Genomic DNA, 23595 nt, shown 5'->3' with positions numbered 1-23595 from the left:
AAAGAAGGTGGGAAATGGAGATTGAAACCTTATGGGCAGGTTAAAGAACTAGTATTTGATTGGCTACAGTATTTCCAAATAAATGCAATGTTTAAAAAAGACAACAAAGAAAGAGGATATGTGGATAAAGACTCTAAATTTCAGACGGAAATTATAGACAATGATGTGAAAACTTTATCTAAAATGTATAAGATGTTGTTAGATTGGAATTTAGTAGATGAGGAAGTCAAGTCCGTTATGATTCACTGGGCTAGAGATGTGGGCCATAGTATACAATTTGAAGATTGGGAAAAACTGTGGAAAGATGGATTAAACTTTACAGCATGTACGACAATAAAAGAAAATGTCATGAAGATGTTTTATAGGTGGTATATAACACCTATAAAATTATCGAAAATGTACAAGGTTTGTAATAAGTGCTGGAAATGCAAAGACAAGGAAGGCTCCTTTTACCACATGTGGTGGGAGTGTAGAAAAGTGAAAGAATTCTGGGAAAAAATATATATTGAACTCAAGAAGATCCTAAAATATACGTTTTTAAAGAAACCAGAAATCTTCCTATTGGGGATACTAGGGAACGAGATACAAAAGAAGGATTGTAAATTTGTGTACTACGCGGTTACAGCAGCAAGGGTAACGCTAGCCCAGAAGTGGAAACAGCAGGAAATACCAACGGTGGATGAGTGGAGAGCAAAATTATTAGACTACGCGGAGTTGGATAAATTGACAGGAAAGATTAGATATTTAAGAGACCAAAAGTTCATTAAGGATTGGGGAAAATATGTAGATTACCTGGAATATATAAGTGAGGGACAAACAACGTTAAGGGGATTTAAAGAAGCATTGTGAAAGACGAAGAGTTATTGACTAAAGGGAATAGAAGAGAGAGAGATATATATTGTCAATATAAGCTAGGAAATGTGTAATCTTAATTATTACCACGAATGATTTATGGACAAGCTGAAGGAAGTCTTATAAGAGATGGAAATGTGAAATATCTGATGTGAAACATGTAACGTGTACTATTTTTTTTTTCTTCTTTTCTTTTTATTTTCTTCTTATTTTTTGTTTATCTTTTATTTGTAAATCAATAAAATTTAAAATTAGAAGTAAAAAAAAAAAAAAGAAAGAAAGAAACACAGTTAAAAGAAAACCAAGGAAAGAAGATAGTTCCTGCCAGGTTGGTTTTTTCCTGCCCAACAATGTTCTACGTTTAAATGTACTACAAACACGGTTGTAGAATCCAATTGTGGCAGTGAGAATAAGGAAACACCTCACAGGAAAAAGCATTCTGTACCCCCATCCTCACTGCAAAGTATTCCTCTGTAGAGTGTATTGCAATGGAAAGGGGCTTTTGGACTAACATACAGTAACCAATAGTTGGGTCCTCAAAGGCTTTAGAATTTACTCTTATCCATTAAACAGAAGACCCGCATACCGAACCCCAAACTGTTTTTGAAGCTACTCAGTTTCAAACACACCATGTCTGAATCCATCAAATGAAGGAGCGTATAAAAAAACAACAACAGAAATCTAAAGCCCCACAGAACACTTGACACACAGTTATGTGACTTTTGGCACGTGATTCCCTTACCTAACGTACGCTTTGGAAACCATACAGTCACTTTATGGACTGATGAGTTTATATATGAATTAATCTCTCTGCCTATTGAAAACTGAAAACGCTCCTGCAAGCAATGTTGTTTGCCCAAGCTGACCATTTAGCCACAAAGACATCACTATAGTTACACAGCACAAAACTGTAACTCCACAGTACGTAATGAATAACATTCATGTTTAAAGATCTATGTGCGGATGTTCGCCCGGTACTCACTTCTTTATTGTGTGTTCTTGCTGCAGATATTTATCTTGCATGCATTTTTCAAGTACAGCCAATGTAGCTTCACTCTTGCACACCCCATTTGGAAGTTTATGGTCTTTCAACAAACCCGTCGATAGTAGTTCAGACTCTATTTCTTCTAACAAAGCTTCCTGAGAAGAAGCGTTCTGAATAGTTGAGATAAGATTCTTAGTACAATCTGTGTCATAAGGGCTTTCTGAGCAGACCCCATGAGGCCCTTTCATATCATCATGCAATAGGTGTGCCAGGGATCGATCTGTGTCATCAGTTTTAGAAACTTGTCCTTTACAGTCTCCCATAGGTAAACAGTCCTCTTTTGTCTGCATTTCAAATGGTTTAGCACAACAATCTCCACCTCCATCTCGATTAACGTCTGGTGTAAGCTGTGCATCAACAACATCCCCATTTCCACTTGCATCAAGAGCTGTTGAACTGGGATCCAGTGTCAATTGTTTATTTTCTATGCTCAAAGGGCTTTTTTCACTTCCAGTGTCTGCAATCTGTAGACTATCCTGAATTCCCAGTGTTTTCTCTGCTTCTTCAACAGCTGATGAGCTGGAAGATACGTCATCAGTCTTTGAAAGGTTGACCGGATACAGAGGACTTTGCTCTTCTTGTAATTGCTCATCCATCTTTTCACCAAGAATCTAGGAAGAAAACGTAAGAGTAAAATAGTTTTGAGTCATAAAACATTTTTCCCCCTGTAATAACCTTGATCGCTTTCAACAACTACCAAAGATAAACGTATCAGCATAGATTGAGTCATAAAACCTAAAAAAAGGGCAAGTTAGATACTTCGGGATTTAACTCTTTAACCAAATATTTCTAATGCAGTGGTTTTCAACCAGTGTGCTGTGGCACCCTGGGGTGCCTTGAATGATGGTCAGGGGTGCTGTGGGCAACACTGGTCTCTGTCCCTCTTTCCTTCTCTCCCTCCTCGGATGCCCTCTCACATCTCTGCCTCCCAAAGTCTTGCACAGCTGTAGACTTGTAGGTGAATGATACCTCTGGGGCTAGTCAGGGGGTGCTGGTTTCCAGGAGCTGAGACGGCCTCAGAGTAAGCAAGCAAGCAAGAGAGGGAGGCCAGCCAGTCCGTCTGCCGGCCCTTGCTGTTGGGAATGGACAGACAAGTCCCAGATTTCTGTGGGGCAGTGTGAGGAGGCACTTCTCTTTGAGGATGAGGGGGGCAGCTCAGAGACCAGGGGCAGCAGCAGTGGCTGCCCAGAGGACTCCCAAGGATAGGAGAGGAGGCTGAGGGAACACTCCACAAAAGAGTGTGTACGAAAAAGGGTGAGAGACTGCCAGCTCTGCAGGCAAGGGTTGACATAACTGGGCTCCTGAGCCCCACAGGGGTGCTGCAGAAAGAATGTAGTTGGTCAGGGGCGCTGTGGGCTCAAAAAGGTTGAAGACCTATGTTCTAAGGAACTATTTCTGTACAAACACACAAGGCAGTAACACTTTGCACTACCACTCCCAGAGGTAAGGTTTATGCTGCATGCCGCACCCAATCCCCACTCATCAGAGTTGTTTCACAGTCCTATGTCCATGCCGGGAAATGCAAAGTATAAAATTATTTTGCTTCCAGTACTTGGAAAGTCAGTGGGTTCAAGTGGCATATTGAAAGCCAAATGATCAAGCTGCAGTATTCAACTGATTAATCAACAAAAAGCTTAACTGCACACTGAAAACTTGGCCTGCAAAATGTCTTGATTTGAGACTCCTGAAAGATCTGCTACTGGGCAGGTCATATAGCTGCACCATCTCCACCCACCCTCCTGTTACCAGATATGATAAAAAAATGTAAAAAGCTTTTCCTGCTTTCTACCCTGTGAAGGGACAAAGTCCATGGCTTTTCTTCAGACAGTATGACTTCTAGGCGATAGAAGCAGATTGTACTCATTGCAATTAATTGATCTTTCACAGAACTGATGGACATTGTACTTGTTTACATTTAAAGGCTCTTCTGGAGTGTTGCTAGATAACAGGGGTTACTGCATATATATTTAAGGCATTAACTTACATGTGATATGGGACTCTCTCCCAGAAAACCTATGTGATACTACCTTTTTCTTCTTCCTTCAAATGCCACCTAGAAACATCTTTCCTAATAAAACCTGTTATCACTCTGCCTATCTGAAACACATATATGATAGGTGTTGTGATTAAACATTTATCTCACAGTAACTGATTAAAATATGAACATATCTGACACACTGATTATTTAGATCCTTTCCAATCTGGGCGCACACCACAGTATGGGACTGAAATCAGCCTTGGTTACCCTTATGGATGACCTTCATTGAGAAAAAGACAGGAGGAGTATGTCCATTGGTATCCAACCATATACCAAAACCTAGTCCTTGATCTTGGGAGATGTCATGTAAAACTGGAGTGACAGTATCTTTAGAGGCATCCCAATCAATGCAGTTTGGAACTGTCCTGCCAAATTGGGCAAAGTTACATTTTGGTACACCATCTTGATTCAAAATGGCACCTGACATTCAAATGTGGACTTAAGACTGCCTGATCCACTTCAGGAACCCTGGTGCCAAATTGGGGTATATCTATCTATAAAGCATTAGTAGAATTATTTGGACTTCCTTCATTGGAGGTTTTTAACCAGATGTTGGATGGCCATCTGTCTTGAATGCTTTAGTCGATATTCCTGCATTGCAGGAGTTGGACTTGGGGTCACTGCAATTCTTTGATTCTATGAATTAAAATATATACATATAAAATATCACATATAATGAAAACATCACAGCCTAAGTGGCCCTAATATAGAACATTCCAAAGGGCTGATTTTGACAAGCTGGTGATTACACAGGTTCATCCTAACTGTACTTAAAAACAGTTGTAAAAACAGGAAGAATAAATTTACAAGATAATAAAATAATAATCATAGAAAGCTTAAAAAGAATGACATAAAATATATTCCATGGTGCAATGCAAGGTTCATATTTCTACCAACATACCAAATGTTCATGAATGTTGCCAAAGAAACTTATTTAGTGGGACTGTGCCAATCGTGAGATTGTTTGGTCATATAAATCACAAACGACTCCCAAACAGAAGCAAAGTATTTTTTTGAGTCAGTTTTTCAGAAATGGCAATGAATATGACTTTTTTATACCACAGAATAACAAGATGCATCCTTCCATCCTTGAGAGATCACTAGACGAGGAGCAACGAACAGATATAGAATTTACTGTTGAGAAGTAAGTTCGGCATTGTCAGCATCAAAAAAGATAAAAGACATAGCTTAGCATCCAAGGTGACCTGTTTGCCAACAATACTACCTATCTCCATTGGAATCTGCTTACGGAATTTGTGTACATAATTACAGTTCTAACACATATGCAAATATGTTCCTCGTACCTTACAACTCCGCCAGCATAAGGGGGAACCAGATCTTACAGTATGAGCTAGCCAGACCAAAGTTAAAAACCACCACTGAACCTCTCCCTAATGTTAGCAGACGTGGACCTAAAGGGATAAGAGGAGCAGATCTTAAGCCACTGAGAATCTTTCAGTTCGCCTATAAGGTTCATCTCCCACACTGATTTCAAAGCAGTAAGTGGAAAGACCCTGCCTTTTTGGGTGCTTGCCACAGCTAGATGTTCCTAAGGTTCCAGTGCTCTAGTGGCTACACCATGTAACATGGGATCTTTCAAGATGATGCCAATCTGATTGATACGTAGCTGATCTACTCCTGAATCTTTCAAGAATTCCGAGAGTTGTGATTCTGTAACTGAAGAACAGAACTGAGCCTCCCCTCTATTGTTGCGAGAGCCCACATTAGAATTATTAGTTTTTATTGCAAATTAATCAAAGCCCCAGGCTCCCTACTAGCCAGGCAAGCTTTTTTAACTTGTGCTCATAACAACAAATGGTCCAAGGCCATGGAGATTATCACGGCACGCTACTCCCTCCCAGATCTTGACACGCTGTCATCTTGGGACCATCATAATATCCGGGCCTGGATTCTTACAAGAGACGAGGCCATGGACCGGGCACAGTCCATCACAGCTCGCCTCTCCAAGTGGCTCCCTAAAGTGAAAGTGGTAAGATCACTTGCCAACTACTTGATAGACTGACGGAGCCCAATTTGAGAAGAGCGTTTACCATGGCCCGTTTCCATTCTATACCCACGGCCTTCCTGCAGGGGATTTACTTTAAGACCCCTATTACTCAGCGTCTATGTCCATGTACAATGAATGAAGTAGAGGACTTCATACATTTCTTTTTCTACTGCCCTATTTATGAGCTAATAAGAACTAAGCTCCTCCTCTTGATCCCGCCCACCATCACATCTAAGGAAGACTGTTTGAAATCGCTTCTTGTGGACGCAAATCCCCAAATTTCACGTGGGGTGGCAATCTTTATAGTGCAGGCTTTGAAACTCAGGGCTACACTGACTGGGTAGTGTGTCCCAGACCTGGACCTGTTTTAATTCTTTGTATTACCTTTTTAACCTAATGTGCCGAGCCTATTTTGGGGCCATTATATGTTTTATATACATCTGCATTTTAGATTCCCGGCGCTGGCAACTAAATTTTTACATTATTGTTTTAGGGTAATTCAAATGTCACAATGCCAGTAATATCGTTTTGAATTTTGTTAGGTTGATTCTCTCTAGCATTTTTGTCTTATCCTGCTATGGCTGTATGCTAATGCAATAAAGGTTTGATAGAATCATAGAATCATAGAATCATAGAGTTGGAAGAGACCACAAGGGCCATCGAGTCCAACCCCCTGCCAAGCAGGAAACACCATCAGAGCACTCCTGACATATGGTTGTCAAGCCTCTGCTTAAAGACCTCCAAAGAAGGAGACTCCACCACACTCCTTGGCAGCAAATTCCACTGTCGAACAGCTCTTACTGTCAGGAAGTTCTTCCTAATGTTTAGGTGGAATCTTCTTTCTTGTAGTTTGGATCCATTGCTCCGTGTCCGCTTCTCTGGAGCAGCAGAAAACAACCTTTCTCCCTCCTCTATGTGACATCCTTTTATATATTTGAACATGGCTATCATATCACCCCTTAACCTCCTCTTCTCCAGGCTAAACATGCCCAGCTCCCTTAGCCGTTCCTCATAAGCCATCGTTTCCAGGCCTTTGACCATTTTGGTTGCCCTCCTCTGGACACGTTCCAGTTTGTCAATGTCCTTCTTGAACTGTGGTGCCCAGAACTGGACACAGTACTCCAGGTGAGGTCTGACCAGAGCAGAATACAGTGGCACTATTACTTCCCTTGATCTAGATGCTATACTCCTATTGATGCAGCCCAGAATTGCATTGGCTTTTTTAGCTGCCGCGTCACACTGTTGGCTCATGTCAAGTTTGTGGTCAACCAAGACTCCTAGATCCTTTTCACATGTAGTGCTCTCAAGCCAGGTGTCACCCATCTTGTATTTGTGCCTCTCATTTTTTTTGCCCAAGTGCAATACTCTACATTTCTCCCTGTTAAAATTCATCTTGTTTGTTTTGGCCCAGTTCTCTAATCTGTCAAGGTCGTTTTGAAGTGTGATCCTGTCCTCTGGGGTGTTAGCCACCCCTCCCAGTTTGGTGTCATCTGCAAATTTGATCAGGATGCCCTTGAGTCCATCATCCAAGTCGTTGATAAAGATGTTGAATAAGACCGGGCCCAAGACAGAACCCTGTGGCACCCCACTAGTCACTCTTCTCCAGGATGAAGAGGAACCATTGATGAGCACCCTTTGGGTTCGGTCAGTCAGCCAGTTACAAATCCACTGAGTGGTAGCATAGTCAAGACCGCATTTTACCAGCTTCTTTACAAGAATATCATGGGGCACCTTGTCAAATGCCTTGCTGAAATCAAGGTAGGCTACATCCACTGCGTTCCCTTCATCTACCAGGCTTGTAATTCTGTCAAAAAACGAGATCAGGTTAGTCTGACATGACTTATTTTTCAGAAATCCATGCTGACTATTGGTGATCACAGCATTCCTTTCTAGGTGCTCACAGACTGTTTGCTTAATGATCTGCTCCAGAATCTTCCCTGGTATTGATGTCAGACTGACTGGGCGGTAATTATTTGGGTCCTCTCTTTTCCCCTTTTTGAAAATAGGGACAACATTTGCCCTCCTCCAGTCTGCCGGGACTTCGCCTGTTCTCCAGGAATTCTCAAAGATGACTGCCAGTGGTTCTGAGATCACATCTGCCAGTTCTTTTAATACTCTTGGATGCAGTTCGTCTGGCCCTGGAGACTTGAATACATCTAGACTAGCCAAGTATTCTTGTACTATCTCCTTAGTTATTCTGGGCTGTGTTTCCTCTGCTGAATCATTTGCTCCAAATTCTTCAGGTCGGGCATTGTTTTCTTTATCGGAGAAGACTGAGGCAAAGAAGGCATTGAGGAGTTCAGCCCTTTCTGTGTCCCCTGTTTGCATTTCACCATCTTCTCCTCTGAGTGACCCCACTGTTTCTTTGTTCTTCCTTTTGCTACGAACATGATCACTCGCGCCTAATGATCCTTCCACTTCTACCCCACTAACCAGGTCATCAACATTGGTTAGGACCAGATCTAAAATGGCTGTTCCTCTTGTTGCTTCTCCCACTTTCTGATGATGATGATGATTCTGTAACTGGCATGTTGTTCTCATAACAGTCTTGCAGGTCCCGCTTTGGAGTCTTTGCAGTCCCACTTTGGAAAGAACAGTAGATACTGTTAATTTATCTTGAGCCTGAAATTGTGGTATATAAGGAAAGGGGATTAAGGGTGAGGGTATGGAGGCTAGTTTCTTACATCTTCTGTTCCACATATCTATAGTGTAATAAAGACTTCCATACTGACCTCTTTGGGAGCAAAAAAGGGGATCACAATTAGAGGGAGAGAAGGAGAATCTTGTGCATCCAGTGCAACCCAAGATGTTGCTAGATCTGCTAAAATCATCAGAACGATTTGCCATAGCTGAAAGGCATCAAATTATGTTGGTAAATAAAGGACTTCCCAGCCTCCCTGGCTGGATTTAATTTTGCAACAAAAATTAAGAAGTTGCCAAGAGGTAAGGGTATTATGTGAAATCGACAGGACTTGAAATAGAAACAAGATTCTGGTCTGTTCTACCATTTTTACAGTAGCCACCCTCCCCAGAATAGAAAAAAATCAAAGCCTGCCAAGCCTTCAAGTCCTCTACAATATGTTTGGGGGGTGGGTGTAGGGTACTTTAAATGAAGCAATTTGTTCAGATTCCTAGGAATCAGAACCCCAAAACATTGTAAGGAGGTAGAACAAGTTTGGTGGATCATCTAATATCTGGTTGAGTCTGCAAGTTCACATTCCAAAACAAGGTCTCTGATTTGTCATAGTTTATAAAGAACCCAAACACCACCCAACAATAATTTATAGTTTTAATTACCTCTGGAAGAGCAGCTTTTGGGCCTTGATGATGGCAATGTCACCAGCAAATAAGCTAATAAGGTGTTGCCAGGTACCCACTGTGAACCCCTGGATTAATGGATTGTTACGATGATATCTGGAGAGGTCTCCAAACCCACAGAGCCCAGAAAAATAGACAAAGCACTTTCCAAGACATATAGTAAGAAGCTTTCTTATGTACATCTGCATATTATTTTTATTTGTTGCTAGAAGAATAGTGCAGAGTACTCTAATTTTCTCATTAAATATATATAATTAAGACTTTCCTACAATCCAAATATAAAATCCCTTTTAACACAGAACATTAAGCAACTGAGCACAAAACAAATAGCTCATTTCCTCTCTTTCTTAGATGTCTTAAAGTTAAAAAAGCAAAGTAAACAGGATGCTCTATAGCCAGCACTTTATTTTATACAGCAGTGGGTATCTTCTAATTCTTGGCGAACAACAAATATTGCTTTGCCGTCACAGAAAGTGATAAAGACGTGTACAAATAAAATGTTGTTTTTATTCCAGTTAGAAGCCCAAGATCTGTATTATTTTTAGTTTAATAGTATTTAAAGTGCTTTCACACAATACTAAAAGAAATAACATTACGCTGTTTAAGTGTAATCTTTGTGTGGACTATTCCTGCTCTCAACAGATAAGTGGGAGCTGCGCCTTGTTATAAAGGAACAAAGATTCTATAGCTTATTGTGAAAGTAAAGTTCAAGTGACTGTGCTATAAGGCCTGCTTTAGAAATTTGTTTAAGCTGTCCCTTTAAATGCAATGTTTCCTTTCAAATCAGTTAGTTAAATCAGAAGTCCTTGTAGATATTTTAAAATACTGTTAACTACACTTCAAAAGGACAAGAAACTAAACATAATAAATGAAATCAGTGTTATTTCCTTGCTTATTACGGTAGCATGTTAATAGCACTGATCACTCTCTAAACATCTGGTAAAAGATGTATGGGGAAACAGGAACAAGATCTAAAGAAGAAGAAAATTAACATATTTTATAGAGTGGTACTGACAAAATAAAATTTACTGCTAACAAAAGGGGGGGGAGGTGTGAAGCTGAGGCAATACCACACCATTTTATTCAATGTTGCTTACTTTCATCAGTATCTGTTGGTCCCAATTTTTTAAAAAATGCATCAAAGCAAGATAAACAAGCCAGATCACCAATGCAACTTGATAAAGATGTGGCAGCAGAAAGGGAAAGCACATACACAAACAAATTTGGAATGAAGGTTTGCAAAGATGCCAATATCCTCCAAAGATGCCAGTCAGCCATCAGACTCAGGAACAGCCCACAACCCCAAACATAAATATATATACTGTAATTCAAATGACACTCCCACGGGCATACAATAAAGTACAAGTAGAGGGATGAAGGGACGCGGGTGGCGCTGTGGGTTAAACCACAGAGCCTAGGACTTGCTGATCAGAAGATCGGCGATTCGAATCCCCGTGACGGGGTGAGCTCCCGTTGCTCGGTCCCTGCTCCTGCCAACCTAGCAGTTCGAAAGCACGTCAAAGTGCAAGTAGATAAATAGGTACCTCTCCAGCAGGAAGGTAAACTGAACACTGGCTCCCTTGGCCAATAAAGCGAGATGAGTGCCGCAACCTCAGAGTCGGTCACAACTGGACCTAATGGTCAGGGGTCCCTTTACCTTTAATTCACAACAAACACAGTGAATAAATACAGAATAAGTACAGAATAAAAAATAGGGGTGGACATTTTCAATGCCCTTCAGAATTTCTTAGGGCAGAAAACAAACACTATAAAGAATTGCCCTTCACACAAAAACAGCCCAAATATTAAAGCTCATGGGGCAATTAGCAACTGACTTCTTTTCCTGGCTGAACCTTTCCAGTCTCTTTTTAGAAACCTTAATAATTGTGCATTCTTAGTGGTTGTTTGGGATCTCAATGTCTTTCCTAATGACTTATCAATTTGCCATAGAGATGTTAACATTTTCCCAGTACTCTAGCCACACTCAATTCAGATGTCACATGTACCAAGCTGCCATGCCTTCCCCCTTCCTCCTTACATACTGAAATTATCTCCAGCTCTATCTGGCAGACTAGCCATAGCATGGCTCTAAACTGGAATCAGAGTTATGGTTTGAAGTGGACTTGAAGCTAAACTATGGCTAGTGGTAACCAATTCAGGCATCACAAAAAAAACCAAAAACTATGGTTACCACAGACTAGGAAGTGAAGAAGGAGGATGGGCAGGCAAGGAAGATGCTCCCAATATTCAAACCCTGGTCTAAACCGAGCAAATAAATTGACAGGAAAATATGTTATTCCCCACTGCTTGTTGAATGCCTGTGTCATCAGTAAATAATCCCAGACAGACCACACCTGACTGTATTTGCTGTCCTTTTGCTAGTGTAGAACATGACCTTGCCCAAATAAGTTCTCCAAGTTCATTCATCCACCCGCATGCAACACAGCCGACACTGACAGCAGACAAAATGCAATACTAAAAATTACCCAAGTTTTAAATTAATAGCCAGCCTTTTCTTTACATTCTTTATTTTGTTTCATTTTAAAAAAGAGAGAAGGACTAAGGTTGCAAACACTCCATTTTGGTTTTAAGATGAAATGCCTGAAACTATTTATCTAGTGACTAATGCTAAACATCAACAGCAGCTATACACCTTCAGCTCAGCTGTAGATTTCTTCGCTTCCAATATCTCACTACTTTTTCAATATTTAATATTGCTTTCCTAATTTTATGTCCTCCATGAGTCATCCCATAAGAATTTTCTTAGAATGACCTGATCTGCATTCTGTTCTGGATTTGCTTATAGATGATTTCCAAGGTAAAGTTCACTACAGTATACTGCTTAACTACATGGGCTGTATTTTTACCAATCCAACGTTAGGTAATAGTTAACGAAATGGATTAACAGCAGGAACAAGTCAACTGAGCATTATATAAAATAGCTGGGGAGGAAAATCTTCGGTAAACTAAAGTTATACGACCACACAGATCTGTGAAGATTTAAGGGTTTGCAATCAGAAATACAGCATGGAAGATAATATGCAAAGCTGAAAGTCACACTCTTGTTACAAACCAAGAATGCCTTTTAAAAAACGTCAGTAGTGGTGTTAGAACACTGCTCATTCTCCATGAAATTTCTCTACCTTTCCCTCTTTCTCTACCGACTTACATAGGGGAAGGCATGAGATCCATGAGAACAGCAAACATAGTTTTTAATAGTTATTTTAGCATCCATTTCCTAAATCAATGTGATAGGAGTGCCTTGGAAAACTATTTCACTGTGGTTAGAAAACTTAGACTAGAGGGTCAAAACAATACCCCATCATCTTCACTCAAGTACAGAGCAGTCCCTTTGTCATTTAGGCTTTGCTTTAATATATATGCACAGCAGTGATTTTTAAAATGCAGTATTTCCGGGGGGCATCCAAATCCAGAGAGCACAGGAATATAGGGAATCCTGGACCCAGAACCAACTTGAGATCATTGTTATTGTACTGTATGGTTAGTGGCTTTTCCATGGCCTCGGGATCAGGTGCTGGCTGTTGCTGGTTTTTAAACTTATTTTCGCTAGAAATATATATGATGTACCAAGAAAAGTTTTGACCAACGGTATGCATCCAGGTCTGCTGTCACTACAGTGGTACCTCGGGTTACAAATGCTTCGGGTTACAAACTCCGCTAACCCAGGAGTAGTTATCTCAGGTTGCGAACTTTGCCCCAGGATGAGAACGGAAATCGTGCGGCAGCAGCGGGAGGCCCCATTATAACAAGCGCACCTTAGGTTAAGAACGGCTTCGGGTTAAGAACAGACCTCCGGAACGAATTAAGTTCGTAACCCGAGGTAACTCTGTATCCTTGTGGTGGTGTTTAGTATAATCACACCTTTCACCAATGACCTTTGAGATAACACGTTCTTTCACCTACCCAAGTCTTGCCTATCCATGTTCTTCTTTTCCCCACCCCAAAACAGTGAGTTTGTATTTGCAGGAGAACCACTGTAAGCAATCATTTTGAAATTTAGCAAGCTTTTTCTTCCTCAGAAGGGGCAACCATGTCTGTAAATTGCATCCAATTCTGGCAGAAGCTAATTTCCTTTTTAAAAAACAAAAACAAATGAACCTTGGTACTCTGCACAAAACCTACTATTTGACTGGCTCAATCCACTCTGGAGGGGCTCCTATGCCTGAAAATTCCATCCATTTCTGGCGAAAGGAAATAAGTTACAGTCATTTATAGATTCCCCATTATAGTAAATTGGACAGCCAGAGTGGGGTGGAGGGGTAGGAAGAGCACAGCTTCATTTTTCACATGTCTAATTTGGTCCTGAGTAACTAGTCAAAATAGAAATACACAGAGCAGCTGTAAAATAGATTGGGCTGCTTCCCCAAACTACAGATACATGTCAGATTTTGTGACTGGTGTACACCTCTGGCAGCTGGGGCATTGCCCATTCTGCACAACACAACTCTCTTATTATGCAAAACTTTTCAGGTTTGCAAGACTGGAAATAACTGGTCCCCCCCTTCCCCTTATTGCGGGGCTACAAAGATTAAAGGTTGTTTCTCATCACTGCCCAAAAGCCAACATCAGAAAAGATAGCTAAGATGGCAATCCTGCACACCCTTACATGGAAGTAAGTGGTACTGAAGTCTGTGCAACTTGTGAATAGAAATGTGTAAGATTGTGCTGCACACCAAGTGTTCAACCCTCTGCTTACTAATAAAGGACAGCACCTCAGAACATAGGCAGAGTGACTTTCCTCACCACTCCGTAGCCAGAGCCAGTCCTCCACACAATTGAGAATTAAGTGTCAGGGCTTTCATGGCAGAAGACATCCCTTTCTGGCAGGCTTCAGTTCTTGCACCTCTCTTTGTGTATACATATTATCAGCTACATCAGGATATTGAAATAACTGGTATCCATTGCTAAATCACATGGTAACAAGTAAATCACCTTCAGTTATTCTACTGACTGCTTGTGGACACAGCATTTCTACTGTTTGTGGAGCCAGGAGGTATTTTGTCAACAAGCATTCCCTTGCAAATGAACAACAGAACCGACAGTCATTCGGTTTGCCATGTTCATAAAGCTTTGGCATGTTCATAAAGCACACTGTAGGATGGTCATTGCTACCAGGTAATCTGCTATTGCCTATTCTAACTTTGGTTGCATATATGGATACCAAGACTGCAATCCTATATGCATTTACTTGGGAGAAAGTACCATTAAAAAAACAAAACAATGACATATCAATACATGACACACAAGTTCCAGTGTTGTAGAAGTACCCAACTGTGTGCTCCCAAAGGGGTTGGACCTTTCTGAAAATTCTAAACAACCAAGTCACAAAGATTTGAAGGTGCTCACAAAGCATCCACTCCCTTCCCCGATTTCCTAAAGGTCAGGAACTCAGTTTGGGGCAGGGGAAAGATGTAGATGCAGGCAGTAGATACTACTAGACCCTGGCGGAATGTAATTTCTGATCAGGGACTCCTGCAGGAAAATTACACTCTCCACATTATTTCCACAAGGGAACGCCCTTTGGGGTGTTCTCATTAGAAGAAATGGTGAATACAGCATTTATTTCCTGCCAAGGATTCTGGGGCTTGTAGTCCCAGTCGTCTGTTGGACATGGGAGCGGAGCACCTGCCAGATTTCCTCTGCCCCAAAGTAAGTTTCTGTACCTTTGGGAAGGAGAGGTCCATAGGATTAATGAGAGTAGAGTTTGGTTTGTTTTGGGTTTCAGGCAAGGCTGTTCTTGCCTGATCATGCTTGAGTCTTTGCTTGAAAACTCATGACACCACCACTTCAATGCTTAGTTCAGGGCACTGATAATGACCATGAAAGCCCTACATAGCCCATCTCTGTATTTCATTTAAGTTTAAGAGCACCTAGGAAACCAATCTTATATTTACCACCCATGCAATAAATCAGAACTAGCATGCACAGAGGTGTTTCCCCTGAACTTTAGAACTTCATTTCCCAGGAAAATCCAAGTCAAAGCATCTTCCAGTAACTGGAATTCCTATTCATGTTTATTTTTGGTAGCTTGGGATAGGCAACATCAGGATTTACAAACTGTAGTCAGGATTTAACTGAAAAATCAATGTAGAACTTGTAATATAAATTTAATAAAGGTGGTACTTCTACTGAAAATATTCTTTACATGGTTATTATCATAAATGATATTTAAGTCTCTATACAGAACCAAATAATAGCTTGATAGGAAGCAAGGGTGTGGTAGCCTGGTAGAAAAACTCGGAAACATATTTCTGAGAGGCAACGCTCTTCCAATATTTTTTGTTCCTTTCCGTCAACAGGAGAATTACAGCTCAAAATTTCATTCCCATTCATTTCTCGTGTTGGGTTATAGCACAGTAAGGGGGTAGCAATCAACCAATCAAGTTCCAAAAGGAACAGGCATTAAAACAGTTTATTGACAAAATAAATTACTATATCCAATCTGTTCCTTTTTTCAATCTAAAAATGGTTGCTTAAAACTGAGAATGTATTTTTAATGTAACAGACATTAGGCAGAGATATTTTTATTATTCAAACACTTACCAAAATGTAGTTAACCTGTCAACCTGATCCTATACATATACATGCATAGCTGCAACAGCTTGAAATAACGACAGCTGTCAGAGGCAAATTAAGAGGAGCTGAAGGCCTTACACTAAATCCATTTTGAACCCTCAACTGTTTGAGTCCAAGCGCTCCACTTCCAGCTGGACAAAGCATGATAAGCAGTAGCGCACAGCTCGTTCTGCAAATACCTACACTGAGTAGATGAGTACTTGACAGCAACACCTAAAACTTTGTAAATAATAAGTTTTGATCAGTTATTCTTTGGGCACACTGAACCCCATTATGTAAATACATAGAAGGACAAAGAACACATATAGAGAAACTGGCCTGAAATGCCAATCAAGTATTACAGATCACGATACTGGAATAGTGCAGTAGGTGCTATGAAACATCTTACACTCATTCTAGATGTTTAAGACCAATCCCAAATACCTTTGTTCTGCCAAGTGTTTTGAGGTGAGATGATTATGTTATTTCAGCTTATCAATATTGTAGGCTTACTTCTTTTTCAGTATTTATTTTTTTACATATCCTTTATTGTTAATAAATGTTGCACTTTTTTTGCTATTTTGGGAACCTGCCTTGAATATCTCTTTTGCCTAGAAAGATGGGAAATAAAATAAACAGATCTAGTAGCAGCAGCTCATACCAGCTGGCCTTAGAATCACATCACAGCAAAGCTTTCAAATAACAGTTCTTTTGTTTGCATGGCCCACAACAATTATCAACTGTACAGATCAAAAATGAAATACAAGACAACCCTAACCTGTACCTAAGCTATGTGGATTATTATATATCAATAACCAAACTCTATTTTTAATATATATAATGTTATTAACAAAGGGAAAGGCACCCACCCACCCCAAAATGAGAAAAGGCACTTGACTGAAACAAATGCTTCAGTACATAGGATTTTATCTCTGTCACAGTCAGCCCAGGAAGACACTTGTAGCAGCATTAAAATATACTGTGGAAAAACTGTGTGGAATGGTTTTGTGAACGAACTGCTTTCTGGGACCAGGGCCATAATGTAAGTGACCATTCATAATATTGTATGGTTTTACAGGCAATAAGGCCTTCTGGTTTTCCAACATGGAAGCCATAGAGCCCATTGTTAATAGCTCAAAATCAAAGACAATAACAAAGGCTGCAGTCCTATGCACACTTACCTGGCAGTAAATGCCTGTGAATTCAGTAGCATTACTCCTAAACAAACAGGGATCTAGAATCAGGCTCTAAATCTCAGGAGGATGATTAGCAAAAGCACTTGCTGTGCAATATCTAAAGGCTACTAACTGATAACAGAAGAAAGAAAAAGCAGAAACCAAGATAGAAAAAAAGCTTTCCTAATCTCAATGCTTTGAAGCAGGTACAAATGGCAAGAAACATTTTCCATTGAGAAAAAGCCTCAGATGCAAGCAAATTATGCAGAACAGAAGAGCACAGCAGATGAACCAAGAAGAGCTACGAAGCTTAACTGAATTAAGCTTCAGTATTGCATTGTCAGCTCCTATACTACATTTAGACAAATTCCACATCTCACAATAAACTGACATCAATAAAGCTGAAACCAGTAAATACAATCCCTCCCCAAGCTTTGCATGGGACAGAACAATACTTTATTAAGCAACTCTTGTTAATACTGATGGTGTGTATTCATAAAAGGTGTCACATTCAGAGAACAACCGTAAGTATTTGGGGTCAGAATGTTAAAGGTCCTGAGCAATTTGGCCACCTGACAACTTTTGATGTATAAACAAAAAGCCTACCAGACAGACAAGCTTTCTAATGACAGCTGACACCCACACACCTGTACAAAGGCATCTCTGAAATGTGAACCAGCAGGGGAATTCAGACAGTATGATACAATGATGTGTATGTGTGTGTGCGTGTGTGACCTTGAGGGCAAGGTACTCACCTATTATTTCACTTCCTGGTAAAGCAGGTACACCAGTTTGTATTTCAATTTATAGAGGGGGACTTCAGTCCATCTTTTAGCCAAAAATGTGGTTAAAAGAAATGGAAAAAAACAAAAACCTAACACGGACAAGCAGCCTAGTTTTACTATGCTAAGAAATGTTCCGCAGGGAGGGAGGGAGGAAACATGCCGGGAAGCACCTTAGAAGGTTCAGCATCGGGGGCATCGAAACCATTCCAAACTCTAAAGAAGCAATTGGGAAACAAAACACACCAAGCAAGATCTGCCATCCCCACCCCACTCCTCCTGCCTAGTAACAGGTGCTCTCGCAAGCTACATCAATCCACATTGCTTGTGTTTCCAAAAAACCACGTCTGAACACCCGCCCTGCCAGGATAGCTCTTACCAGTTTGCTAGGAAGCTGGAAAGCAGGAGATCTTTGGCGAGCGTAGCTGCCCTCCCATTGCTAATAGTAACGAGGGGTCGTCCTTCCCTCCTCCCCTTGTTCCTGCTGCAAGCTCCTAAGAGGAACTGAAAGCTGACACATCAACAAAGATGGCTGCCGCAGACACCAGAGTGGTTTCAGCTGAGAGAGGAGGAGCGGAGGCGGGGCGAGACTTGGTTTATCCGCCTGCAAGGAGGAGGAGAGAGAGAAGAGCGGGGAGGAAAGAGGGTTCCGGCTCGCGCACCTCGCCTCGCGTTGCCTAACAGCTTGAGTCACCAGAAAGATCTGCAGCCTTTATCATCTGCCACGGGCGTGCCATTGACAAAAGCAATAGGGAACCGGGAGGGGAAGGGATGGCTCTCCCTGGTACCTGGCTGGGTGCGTCGGTTCAGGTTCCCCCCGCACGGGGTTCAGGGGATTAGAGAACTGCTGTTTACTGAGTCAGGCTGCAAAAACTTTCACAGCCCCACCGCAAGAACCGATTGCCTGTTAAATTAAAAAACGATTTTATAGTATAAAAAAGGAGGAGGAGGAAGTAGTGTAGCACTGGAGCCTACTACAAAATCACTGTCATTAATATTGCCCTCGGGTGCGCGCAGTTTGCGACGTGCAAAAGGCGGTCCATAGAACCACCAGGAGGGCCCCTTTGGAAACCTAAATGATGCAGAAAACAGCAGATCCAAGTGATAAAATGTTTTAGAACTTCCAATATGACGCTTTTTTTATTAGCCCCTTCGCACCCAGAACAGGCGGCCGGATTTTGTAGGTTTGGAAAGCTGCAAAAGATGTGGCGCTGACATGCGTGCGTCTGCAAAGCAGAAACGGCGCGAACTGCCTTCGGCTCAAACTTCCCTGCAGCCCCCACTTCTGGCTTCTCTCTCTTTCCCCCCCCCCACCCCGCAAGTCCTTCCCGCTCAGGTTAACCAGAGCGCATTGTCGCCCGCGAGGCAAGCGCATGCGCCCTTGAGATTACGCGGCAGTTTTCGCGAGGGAGGGGAGTGGTGCGAAGCTAGGCATAAAACTTCGGAGGTCGGCGCACGAGGCGCCCGGAGCGGGGGGAGAGAGCCGGGAAGGCGTCGTCGAGGGCGTTATTTCTTTCCTTTACGTGGCGGCAGCAAGCTGAAGCGCGTTTCTGGGCTTCTGCCGGGGTTTCATCGAGGAGAAGGAGCTGGTTTTAAAAGACCTCCTCCCTCCTCGCGTCCAGCAGCTGTCCTCGTCTCTCCGTCCCCGGGGGCGCAGGGCTGGGAGTAGGAAGGCCTCTCAGGTAACGCCCGCAGGGGGGGCCCCGCGTGGGTGAGCATTGCTAGGCCCCCTTCAGGGCAGGGTCCGCGGCGGTTTGCTGTTTAATGTGGGGGTGGGGAACCTGTAGGTCTCCAGGTACTTCTGGACTCCCAACTCCTGGGCAGCATTGCCCAATGGTAGTGCCGGATTGATGTATAAGCTAAACCAGCTATAGCTTAGGGTCCCACTCTCTTGGGCCCCCCCAAAAAAATTTAGAGGAAAATAACCTGGATGTACCTTTCCAAAATATAAGATAGAAAATAAATAAAATAAAAACTACATACAACAACAGTGTTTGTGTTGTGTAGGCCCCTATGATGTAATAATGGGTCCATAAATTACCATGTAGCATATATTCAACACAAAAAACAGCAACTATTTGTTGTTGACAAAGGACAGCTGGACATATAAAGGGCCCCAATACCTTCAGTAGCTTAAAAGGTAAAGTGGTAAAGGGACCCCTGATAGTTAAGGACAGTGGTACCTCGGGTTAAGAACTTAATTCATTCCGGAGGTCCGTTCTTAACCTGAAGCACCACTTTAGCTAATGGGGCCTCCCCCGCCACCGCGCCGCCAGAGCACGATTTCTGTTCTCATCCTGAAGCAAAGTTCTTAACCTGAGGTACTATTTCTGGGTTAGTGGAGTCTGTAACCTGAAGCGTATGTAACCTGAAGCGTATGTAAGCCAAGGTACCACTGTACAGCCGTGAACGACTTTGGGGTTGCAGTGCTCATCTTGCTTTACAGGCCGAGGGAGCTGGCGTTTGTCTGCTCCGCAGTTTTTCCTGGTCCTGTGGCCAGTACCACCCGCATCAGTAGCTTAGGGCCTCATTAAACCCAAATCCGGCTCTGCCTAATGGTCAGGGGTTGCAGGGAGCTGGGAGTCCAGACGTGGGGAGAGTGCCAGGTTTGTTGTCCCTGGTTTTAACCGTGAACCCACATCTGCCTTGCCATTGTCGTCTCGCTTCATGCGTGGCTTGTGTAGTAGTTGATATTATGCCACAATCTTTTTTCACATTTATCTGATTTCACTAAAGCCTGGTGAAATCAGGTAGCTTGCTTCTGGGTTAAGGTGCTTTGGGTCAATGAGGTGATATTCAGGTTTTACTCAGGGTAGACCCACTGAAATTAATGGGCCTGGCTTAAGGCACGCTACCCTTATCTGTCCTTGTGAAAAGAGTGCTGAGTGATCAAAGTTCACTAAGTTCTACGGCATGCACAGATTCGACTCACCAGTGGGTGCACGACGTAAAATGATCAGGTGGTATTTGGTTAAGGTTAATTTGGAGTGGGCTTATGGAAGTTAATGAACATGACCAAGTTAGGTTCATTAATCTCAGTGGTCTACACTGAGTAAAGCTTAGTTACATGCTAGCCAGTTGTTTTAAGACGTGTAGAATGGACATTGGAGGGCCGTATCTATACATTCAGTAGAAGAGTGTTGAGGTGATAAATAAGGTTTTCTTTTAAAGGCTTCTGTACTGTAAAGGAAAAGGGGAGAGAGAGACAGATTTTCCTGCAGGTAGAAAATAAGAACAGCATGGAAAGGACTCTATTAGCAATGCTCTATTGTAAGTTGCCATTTTTTCTTGCACAGGTTTCTCTTATGAGAAGGGGATTATCCAAAAGCTGTATCAAGTGGGAGGGATTCAAGAACTATATATTGAAATGAAATTATAGCCCCTGCTATCTTGGGTTTTAATGCATTTTCCCACTTATGTGCAGACCTAGCCGTATACAAGAGGTGGATCGGTGGGGAGTTAGGAATACATGTACAGCCCATGTAACAGCCAAGATCTGTTGGTGCAATTGTGTGGGTTGAGAATCCATCCTTTCCAATTAAATATTAAACTTTTTATTTTTTGTAAAGTTGATTTGCAATATCCAGTCACATTGTGGAAGCATCACCTTCTGCATTTCTGCTTATCTGCTGATGACTTTTGTCCAAACTTTGATGAACTGGATTGGTACATATAAGCCATTTGACAGCTATGGTGTTCATTGCCTTCTCCTTATTAGAAAACAACAGGATAACTGGCTTTATATGCAAGATAGTTTACTGGGAATTGCTGCTAAATGCCACCTCAGGTTCTGCTTTCACTTGTTTCAGCAAGGACATTAACACAGCAATGCATACCCCTTTTGTTCTGGGCTGGTTGACTTGAACTGAGTTCCCTGTTCCTCCAGCTGGAACACTGGATCCCAAACTGGTTCCACTGCTGTTACATGACTGCATTAGGCCTGATCCAGGATTGATATGTGCCCCAGTTCCATACTGGTGCAACAGTTTACCTCCCCACCCCTTTTACACCCTTCTGGAATGAGTGGCAGGGCTGCAGTTGTGGCACACTGCTCCATTGAGCCCTGATGCTACCTGGCTGAGTTCTGGATTGTACCAATAAACATCAACATGTGGCTGTCCCTTGAGGGGACATGCCCCAAGGCTTCGGGAGTGCCAGCAGTTTTGTTAAATCCCTAATATGATTGTTTGAAGCTAGTGGGAAGACATTAATGCTAAAACTGGTTTTTGTATTTTCTGTAGAATAACTTATTTTATTCTGCTTTTATTTTTAATAAAAAAGAATACAGAAAAATGAATGAAAATTTGCTTAGGACATCTTGGTCTGGAATATTTAAAAATTCAACACATTTTCTTTTAGCTGCTAATTGCTTTTTATTCTTTTCATCTTCCTCGTTGCTAAACAATAACTTTACAGCTGTCAGGAAATTGTTCTGGTACGGATGCGCACAGGATGGCACAAAATCGTTTTATAAGGAATGAAGAACTCAAAATTCAAAATGAATCACTGAGAAGTCCCAGCACAGGTCCCAACTTCAAAAGCTCATTACCTGAAGAAGATAAAACTTCAAAATTTCTCAACAATTTCTCGATTTGTGAGCAGGCTAACATGTTTTTTGAAACTCGTAGCAGTAATTCAAGTGAAAGCAGTTATGATGGCTGCCATGGTAGCTTTAACAGACAGAGAACCACATCAGAAATGAATGGAGGGGAACTGAGAGGTAGGAAAATACCTCATTTTAAAATAGTTTTAATACCTTTAATCTTTTGTGTTGCTTTTGCAATTTCACTTATAGTACTTAAATTGTTTTATTGCTTTCTTTTTGAAACCTTTGAAAATGGAAATGGCTAGTTGTTCCAATTGTGCACTTCCTCAGCTTTAAAATGTGTATTATGTAACAAATGCTTTTCTTCAATGAACATTTTTGTGCTGTGTTTTTACAGTTTTTGTATCGTATGAGCAGTCTCGGTCATTTTCCACCCACAACCCACCCATCCAGGCTTCAGTGTTGAAGCTCAGCTGTGCAGAAGGTTAAGTTTTCTTTTATTAGAAAATCAACCATTACTTGTTGATTAACTGCAACAAGTTAGTAAATATTAAAGGAAGTATGGAGAAGACGGGAAGTTAGATTTATATGTAAGAAGATTTATTGTCAGAACTTATGAGGTTACTTTTTGTTAATTTTGTATTTTTTGCAACAAATGATGTAAACACGTGGTTTTGTTTTGTTGGTGTCTAAGCAAAATAAAGGGGGGCAGGGAGAAAGAAAATCAACCATTACTATAGATGAAAAATTGGAAGCTTTGTTATCAAATCACTTCTCTGTAAGTGTTAAGAACAATGAGTAGCTATTACTTAATCTTGGCAGTTGCCTTCTTGAGTTCTGTTTACATATGGGCAGCTTTAAATTATCTCATTATGAGCTTGCTTAGGAATAGTCTACCAACTTTAGGTGGTGGTTAATATAAATGTTTAATGATTAAGCATTGATTTCATGCTGTGCAATATTGTACTTAGTAAGTCCATCTGAATTCAGCGTAACTTACTCCTAATTGTGCATAGCATGCAACTCTAGCTGGTTGTCCAACTGGGTTAATTATTAGAAATGTATCTCCCTTCTACTACTTGGAAAAACTAGGTCATATCTAAACATTACTATTCTATATTGTAGGGAAATCAGAAGCCATGAATGGCGCCAGTACCTTCCTACCATCCTCAGCAAATGAAATAAGTCCTGTGAGTTTGCAAGATTTGAGTCTGAATTTTCTTCTACATGTGTCCTTTAGTGCCAGTGTTATTTT

The 23595-nt window shown here is 41.4% G+C and overlaps 2 protein-coding genes across 7 annotated transcripts in view; one reads left to right on the top strand and one right to left on the bottom strand.

The window, feature by feature from the left end:
* The window catches only part of CCDC186 (coiled-coil domain containing 186), a 45262-nt gene extending 26658 nt beyond the window's left edge, over nt 1-18604 (bottom strand). The window contains exons 1-3 of one of the 3 annotated variants that reach the window (XM_053389141.1): nt 18174-18604; nt 17019-17055; nt 1835-2508 (exon numbers count right to left, since the gene is read on the bottom strand). In XM_053389141.1, coding sequence (XP_053245116.1) covers nt 1835-2493 — 659 coding nt within the window. In that variant the 5' untranslated portion in view covers nt 2494-2508; nt 17019-17055; nt 18174-18604. Of the gene's footprint in view, nt 1-1834; nt 2509-13404; nt 13426-17018; nt 17056-18173 lie in introns of those variants that run through there. The other 2 variants (XM_053389140.1, XM_053389142.1) reach the window with 2 other exon arrangements.
* A 540-nt stretch (nt 18605-19144) lies between these two features.
* The window catches only part of TDRD1 (tudor domain containing 1), a 31118-nt gene continuing 26667 nt past the window's right edge, over nt 19145-23595 (top strand). Inside the window, exons 1-4 of one of the 4 annotated variants that reach the window (XM_053389137.1) lie at nt 19145-19505; nt 20966-22514; nt 22738-22824; nt 23466-23530. In XM_053389137.1, coding sequence (XP_053245112.1) covers nt 22247-22514; nt 22738-22824; nt 23466-23530 — 420 coding nt within the window. In that variant the 5' untranslated portion in view covers nt 19145-19505; nt 20966-22246. Of the gene's footprint in view, nt 19506-20348; nt 22515-22737; nt 22825-23465; nt 23531-23595 lie in introns of those variants that run through there. The other 3 variants (XM_053389136.1, XM_053389138.1, XM_053389139.1) reach the window with 3 other exon arrangements.

The sequence above is a fragment of the Podarcis raffonei genome, chromosome 5 (genome assembly GCF_027172205.1).
Source record: "Podarcis raffonei isolate rPodRaf1 chromosome 5, rPodRaf1.pri, whole genome shotgun sequence".
NCBI lineage: Eukaryota > Metazoa > Chordata > Lepidosauria > Squamata > Lacertidae > Podarcis > Podarcis raffonei.
The sequence above is the reverse complement of the archived record's forward strand: the minus strand, read 5'-3'. Positions and strand labels throughout refer to the sequence as shown.